The 8133-nt window shown below is 34.8% G+C and overlaps 1 protein-coding gene across 3 annotated transcripts in view; it reads right to left on the reverse strand.

Moving 5' to 3' along the window:
- Window positions 1-1200: 1200 nt before the first annotated feature.
- LOC110464432 (whirlin-like) overlaps window positions 1201-8133 on the reverse strand; it is a 39470-nt gene continuing 32537 nt past the window's right edge. For all 3 annotated transcript variants that reach the window (XM_021519642.1, XM_021519643.1, XM_021519640.1), the window contains 2 exons: window positions 4781-4930; window positions 1201-3146 (listed from right to left, as the gene is read on the reverse strand). In XM_021519642.1, the coding sequence (XP_021375317.1) occupies window positions 2946-3146; window positions 4781-4930 (351 nt within the window). In that variant the 3' untranslated portion in view covers window positions 1201-2945. The remainder of the gene's footprint in view (window positions 3147-4780; window positions 4931-8133) is intronic.

Consider the following 8133-nt stretch of genomic DNA (forward strand, 5'->3'; position numbering starts at 1 on the left):
TAACAATACATCCTGTCTTTCGATTGGCATATAATTAAGAAGGCAGAGCAGGATGAAAACTTAAGATTTGTTACAAAGAATATAATACATATGAGTTGTCTAGTGACTAAGTGTTAAGCGAAACATTTTTCAGAAAACATCATATAGATAGAATTATTAAGCTGAGAAACGTGTTAGAAATTTTGTAAAAATACAAACTGTAAAACTTGTAGTTGCTGCTATGCGGGAGTTTTAAAAATATATACCTGTTAAAACAGGAAATCAAATCAAATTTTCTATACCACATTTATATGAATATTGCACCATAATCAAACAAAAACACTGCTTTGATGTATTAAGGAATACATGCCATAAATATTGGAAATTATAAACTCTTGTATATACATAAATAATGAGTATCAAAGCATCCTTATGGGGTTCAAAGAGAACTAAGAAGGAAATGCCAGTGCAGCATTACACAAAAACATGTTACAATATAACATATATTAATAGCAAATTCATAAATACATCAGTTGTTTTAGGCAAGTTTTTAATGAAATTATACTTGCAATATGATATGAAAATATATACCTGTTAAAACAGGAAATCAAATCAAATTTTCTATACTAATTATGTTTTTGACAAGTGTTTATGAACTTTACTTTTAGTGATGTTGTAAATGTTAACTGTAACAAGTTTATGAAATATCCACAACACATTTTATAATAATAACAAACATCGGATACAATCAAGTATATACACATACCCAGAAATATAACAAACAATGTTAACAACAAAAAACATTACGAATGTTTCTTATCCAATGTTCATACAGATAAGGGTTTTGTATAGGGCCAGAATCAACAGATCATTTAACACTGATCAATTATGGACTCTCGTTGAGGTGAGTGTGTGGTTATATGAACCTGTGCAAGTGATGTTGACGGAAACAAAGTTGAGGTCAGTATAACTTTCGTAGGTTCACAAAACCACATGTTCACTGATATAACAGTCTTAATTAATTAATGTTATATAAGATGCTAAGCAATGTCTTGATCATTAAACTAGATGGAAAATTGTATGGAGGATAGTACTGCATTTGGTAGAAACATTGTGATGTTACAATTGAAATGACGTCATAAAGTGAATATTGACCTGCTGTTTTTAAAAATAGTAATACAAAGTTAATATTACAAAATCACCATTATTATTTTTTAGGGGGGGAGGGGGGGGGGATATAGGTTTATTTTAGGGGCTTCTTAGGAAAACACTTCAAAATTTCAAGCTTTAGTTTAGCAACTATATATCTCAAACACAAATGATCTTTAGATCACATTGTATTCATCTTTTCTGATTCCTCCTTAACTCATTCCCCCCTGAAATTTCATAATGAACTATTCCAACCTTTGAATTAGAAGAGTTCAAATGTGTCTTCAGGGGTGAATGAGTTAACAATGCTCCATAATCAGTTATGTCCCTACAACATCATCATTGTGACAATTTAGATTACACATTCTCGAAGATGAACAAGGTACTACAGATCACTGAGCATTACTGAACCCCTGCTGAGTGGTTCAAGGGGGATAATCACTGGCATATAGTAGTTAAAAAATGGAACTACAACAACAAAAGTTATTTAAAAAAACAAATAGGACATAAATTATACTGAGGTGTACATGTAAACGAATAAATGTGTGAAATATTATGACTATCATTTAACTTGTGATTGGTCGGGTTTTGTTATATGGAACCAATCGAATAGCTTAGCATTTAAAAGCCTTTGATCATAAAATGAGAAAATCCCGAGCAGATATGCATATCGAGAGTGTAACTCATGGATTTTTAATGCAGTTACCTGGTATTTTACATGAATCATTACAAGGAGGTGTTCAGCTGTACAAGCATACTGCATACTGGGAAATGTTAGCTGCAGTGTAATTTTCACACTTTTTGCCCTCTGTAACAAGGGTGAATTTATCATTACAAGGAACATTGGTAAACAACTAAATATACACAGAGGGCAAATTTGATATTGGGCGAAAATGAATTTTACAATTAAAGGGCCAAAATTTTGACTGAATGGGCAAAAATTTCCCAGTTTACAGTAATAAAGTATAAAGCTACATATTTACAAGGTACTAACCAACTTTTCCAAACTCCTATCACCTTTTTAAGCCATCATTGATTGTCATTTCCAGTTTCCTTGTAACCGTGGTAATCCTACAGTTTTGTGACAATCTGCATTGCACATTACTCCAAACTATTACCTAGATTTGTATAAATATTCAAACTTCTTTGATTAGATTTTACATACAACCTGTCATCACAAAATGTAGATATGATTAAGTCCAAAGTTAATGTTGATGATTTTTGAAAATTTCGTCTAAGAGTGAAATTTATGCCTATATTATTTGTTGGTCCTGGGGCCAGGGGCCATATTCATGAAACTGTTCTCAAGCTTGAGGAAGATTCTCACGGCTCGAATAGTTCATTTAAATCAAGTGAAATGGTCAAAAAGTAAGACGTAAATGTTGAGAACAGTATTTGGCTTTAAGCCCTTTCAAATTTTTCCCAAATCATTGACAAAATAAGATTTTGTTTTACTAATCTATAACCAGGACAATAAATTAGGTTTGAGTTCAAAATCAATGCTTGAGCCTAAGAACGATTTCATGAATACCGGCCAGGTTCTCCAGAACCTTTCAACAGATTTCTTAATTCTTTCTCTGATGAAATTATACAATTTAAGTTTTTATATATGATTTTTCCTGGTCACATTTTTCATCTATCACGTGATTCTCTGATCAGTTACATGAATAAAATCAACAGTTACATCTTCCCAGGAAAACCAAATATCTAAAAAAAACTGTATAAGGCATATTGGATTAGCATGTATATATTTCTTTAAGTTGGTTCTAATGTTAGAGGTTAAGGTTTCAGAGATCAGGGTCGTGATGGAGTTTGTTTTAGGAATCCATCTTGTGAGGAAGCTTGGTGTTAGCCTCTGTGACCAGCAGCTCTATGTGATCAGCCTGCTTGTTTTTGAATGCCTCTGCAATTGTCCGAGCCGCTCCGATGTGTGCCATACCAGACAAAGACTGACCGTTCACTTCAAGAATGATCTGTCCAGGCTTCAAGCGTCCAGACTCATATGCTGACCCTCCTGGCTGAAATGGGAAAATATCATAAACCTGATATTCCTAAGGACGCTCTTTGGTCATGGGATCATGTCGAAAATTCTTGTTTATTATTATTTTTTCTTCAGGTGAAGCAAAGCAGATAAATTCACATGTGACCTTCAGTTGAATTTAAGCTTTGCAGATAGATAGCTAAGTTTGTGAAGATCTTCACACCATCATAATACTACTTTGTACGGACTAATGGCTATCAGCTGATTAAATGAACTATAATACAAAGTCAAGTTTTTGCTGGTTTAATATTTGATCAACAAATAAATTCACAAAAAAATATATATTTCCCAATCCATTGTAAGCAGTATTGATTTAAAACATATTTTGACTTCTATTTACAAGGACAATAGACATTCATTCTGAAATGCGATATCATTGTCAGTATTGTGTGGTAATTAAGACATTAATAGAAATATTTAGGCAAAGGGTACCGCTGCATCAATTGTAATCATGAAGAAACGTTGTGTTCAGGATTTGTTTTTGACAAGGAGTATTCTCACTAATATCTAGAAAGTGAAGAAACCTAAAAGGCGTGTTGCTGTCCTGGAGCAGATTCCCCTGTCAATCTTTATATCTCTCTGTGTATGGTTTTCTCGAAGGCTTTTATGGCCAATAAAGTGGATACTCATTGTGATGATTTGCATTTATAATTCCTAAATGACATCATTAGTTAAGTCTAGGATTTGCAATGTAAAGTTCTGGAGTTTGTCCACTATATTTTTCTGTTCTCTCTTTTTTTCTTAAAATTTCTTTTTTTCATTTTTTCAAATTTTGAATAGCATATGATACAGTGAAACCCCACCTACTGGAACTTACATTACTTGAATACCCCTGAGCTTGAGCCTAAGAACGATTTTGACAAGGAGTATTCTCACTAATATCTAGAAAGAATATTGCATGATCTTCATCATGGTGAAGGAGGCAATTATATGGCAGAAGGCAGAAGACCCCATGTACCTCACACTCTGATTTATTCCCGACGACTCTTAAATGACCATAGCTGTTGATAGGACGTTAAACAATAGTAAACCGAACCAATCCCCAACCACTCAAAACCTTTGTATTTAAGTATCTATTCTTCAAACAGGTGTTCACGCCCGTGTATCACACATACTGTGTGCCACCGACATGACTCGAGGCACAGACTGCGGTCCACGCTCATTGTGTTTATATAGGTGTCGCCTGGATGTCAGATAACTGGAGTAAAGGCAGTATCATTAAGCACCTGTATTGTTATTGTACTGTAAAATGCGTCATATAATGTGATTTTTCTGGAATAATTTGTTTGAAAAGGACATAAACAAATATTTCACAATAATGACAATGGTGATAATATAGTTAAACTTGCTGGTACCCTACACCTTAAAAAATTTTGAAGCAAATAAGCCTCAGGTTAGACAATCAATAAATCCCTCTGTTTGAGATTTCTCTTGCCATACTCTCACAGTATTAGAAGATTCCACTTGTCTTTGGGAGTGACATTTGTACCTGTATGTAATTACCTGATAGAAGGTGACCTACTACCTTTACATTGATCACTTTACAGTGACCTACTTATTTTTTTTAATTGTATGATAGTACCTTTTGGAAGTGACTAAACTGTGACTTACCTGTACATTGATAACCTTAGGGAGTGGCTGCCGTGTGTTGGCCCCTCCTTCTATGGCCAGTCCCAGCGTGGGTTTAGTTTTGTGGATGGTGACCACCTCCAGCGGAATATCGCCGTACTTCTCTCTGGCTGCGGCAATCAACACTGCCTCCTGTAGGCAAAATAACATACTTAAGTACTCTTCACAACAACACATCTTCATAATATTATTTCTTTGCCATGAATCTAATTTTAACTACAGTAAAAGTTGAAATTATTGTTGAAATGCTCACATTTTTGTATTGGGTAAATAGGCTTGAAAATAATATCCACATGCAAATATATATATGTATACCTAAGTTAGAGATATATAGAATGTTTAGATTTCAGAAACATTGCCAACACACAGATTTCCACACCTAAATCAGTCAAACGAGTCACAATTTGAACATTTCCAAATGCAAGAATTTCCTCTTTTAAAGTAAAATATTTGCACAGGTCACATGACAATTTCAGGGACCTGCAAAAATGAAATCCTTTAAAATGGAAATACATGTACAGGAGGGAAGTCAAAGCAGAATCCTGTGATATTGGAATTACAGGAGGGAAATCAAAGTAAGCATCTCCATATTGATGTACATGTTCCTGCGCGTTAATTATAAAATCAATTTCAAACATTTCGAAAAATATTCAAATGTTTAAAAATTCATGAGCTTTTTAATTAACTTCTCTTAAAATATCTTCTTAATTTGTAAAAACGCAATTATTTCGATCAAACATGAAAATTTTAGCTCTGGCCTTCACATAAATTTGAATTTACCCACACATACATACTTACAAATTCTGCAGTCTATATATTTATAATATACATGTTATATATATTCAAGTCTGTTTTGCCCATTTAATATGCTGAATATGCCTTCTTATTTTTGAGGGATTAAATAAAACTGAAACCACATTTTTCTGTTTTACACTATACAGTTGACTACAGGCAGCAGGAAGGAAGAACAATCAATCTATTCATAAGGAATATGAAGATTAATTAAATATGAACTCCTCAGATAGAACAGTAAACGCCTAAGCACCTTCTTCTCTCGTTCCAGAATAGCCATTTCTATGGTGGTATAGACCTGTGGCCTGGGGATCCGGAGTGGCACAATACTCAAGAGGCTGTCCATGACTGTGTTCAGACTGCTGTAGTAATGAATGTCGAGGAACAGACCAGTCATAGTGTTTACATGCAACACACGGCACTCAGGTGGAGTGCATAGAGATCACAGTTGTTAAAAACTTAGCACTTTTAACCCCTGCAAATCACTTAAGTTAAATATTTTCCCAGTGCTTCCAATAATGAAATGTTTCCTGCAAATCACTTCAGTTGACCCAGTTGAACATTAAAGGTTTCTCAGCTTCTTATTTTATTCAAATCTTGACAGATATGTTATATGACCTGATACACATCCACACGAAGAACTACTTCCCAAAAAAAATCTGTATCTCTATAGTGCATCATAGAGGTACTATTTCTAAACATGGAGTTATTATGTAAAACTATCCGATGTTGTTCTTCTGCAGCCTTTAACTGAATGTTTATAGCTCTATAGGTTTCTCACAAACTTACTCTACAAATACTCTGGAGACCTATACTATACTGAAGGAAGTCTGTCTGTTGGGTTGGTCAGATTCCATCAATCAGGACTATATAAAACAGATACGATCGGTGATGAATGGTGATACATGTATATATATCTACTCAGTATTACTACGACCTATTGTTAAATCCATTGACATCAGTATATATAACGCATGGTTCATCGCCTTATGACAAACTAGCTAGAGAGTGATTCCAGCTTGATACATATAGTGCTGTCAGCTTCCAGGGTAATGTACTAACTGAATGTGTTCTCCTTACAATGAGAAAGAAATACAATACTTCTAATTAGCACAGAACATTCCCTTCCCCCTGATGAGTGATAGCTCATTAATACACCTGGTCAGGTATATGTTTCTAGGTATAATTTGTAATCAATAAATCAAAGCTATAGTTGGCTACCTGGCTATACTGTGCTCGGGTATATGGTACACTATAATTACTAAGCCTTTGGGTGTGGTCCTACGCTAGGTTTTATACAGGTAATCTAACATATATTGATATCTTGGTAATGATCTGCTGAAAACTGACCACTAGATACAAAATAGGGTAAAAATAACCTTGAATGCATCAAAACAAATTGCCTGTACATGTGTTATACGTATCATTTTTTTGTGAAATATTGTGATNACTCATCCATTATGCAAACAAAATGGCAAAATTTAAATCATTCTTATGTGCCTCGATCCTCGTAGCCTACCGTGTACTGACGTTTTTTCCTATGTGGGTATGTTCGTTTCTTTTTAGATATTTTATGTGGTTCCGCTTTTTATGTAAACCCGTTCTTGTCACAACAAACGAATCACCGTTTGTAAGCGTCATCCGTAGCACTTCCGTACCATTTGCGTAACACTTCCGTACCGTTTGCGTAGCACTTCCGTACCGTTTGCGTAGCACTTGCGTACCATTTCCGTACCGTTTGTGTAGCACTTGCGTACCGTTTCTGTACCGTTTGCGTAGCACTTGCGTACCATTTCCGTACCATTTGCGTAGCACTTCCGTACCGTTTGCGTCCAAGGTGGAACAGCAAACGTGTACGGGTCTGTATCATACAACTCTTAGAATCACTGACATCAAATATCAAACAATTCTTAATATAACTGACATCAGACCTCAGACAACCATTAGTATCACTGAAATCAGATGTCATACAACCCTTAGCATCACTGACATCATATATCATAAAATCCTTAGTATCACTGACATTATAATTGTATCATACAACCCTTAGTATATATCACAGACATCAGAAACCATACAACCCTTAACATCACTGACATCAGATCTCAGACAACCCTTAATGGTATCATTGACATTAGATATCATACACCCTTAGTATCACTGAAATCAGGTCTAAAGTCAACTCTTAGTATCCATGACATCAAATCTCAGACCACCCTTGGTATCACTGACATCAGATATCACAAACCCTTGGTATCACTGAAATCAGGTCTAAAAAGTCAACTTTTAGTATCCATGACATCAAATATCATACAACCCTTAGTACACTCACATCAGGTTTTATATAACCTTTAGCATCACTGACATCAAATATCACACAACCCTTAGTATCACTAATATCAGATCTCAGACAACCCTTAACATCACTGACATCAGATCTCAGACCACCCTTGGTATCACTGACACCAGATATCATACAACCCTTAGTATAACTCCAAAGTCGACCCTTAGTATCACTGACATCAAATATCACACAACCCTTA

Source organism: Mizuhopecten yessoensis, unplaced genomic scaffold, assembly GCF_002113885.1.
Source record: "Mizuhopecten yessoensis strain PY_sf001 unplaced genomic scaffold, ASM211388v2 scaffold10987, whole genome shotgun sequence".
Taxonomy (NCBI): domain Eukaryota; kingdom Metazoa; phylum Mollusca; class Bivalvia; order Pectinida; family Pectinidae; genus Mizuhopecten; species Mizuhopecten yessoensis.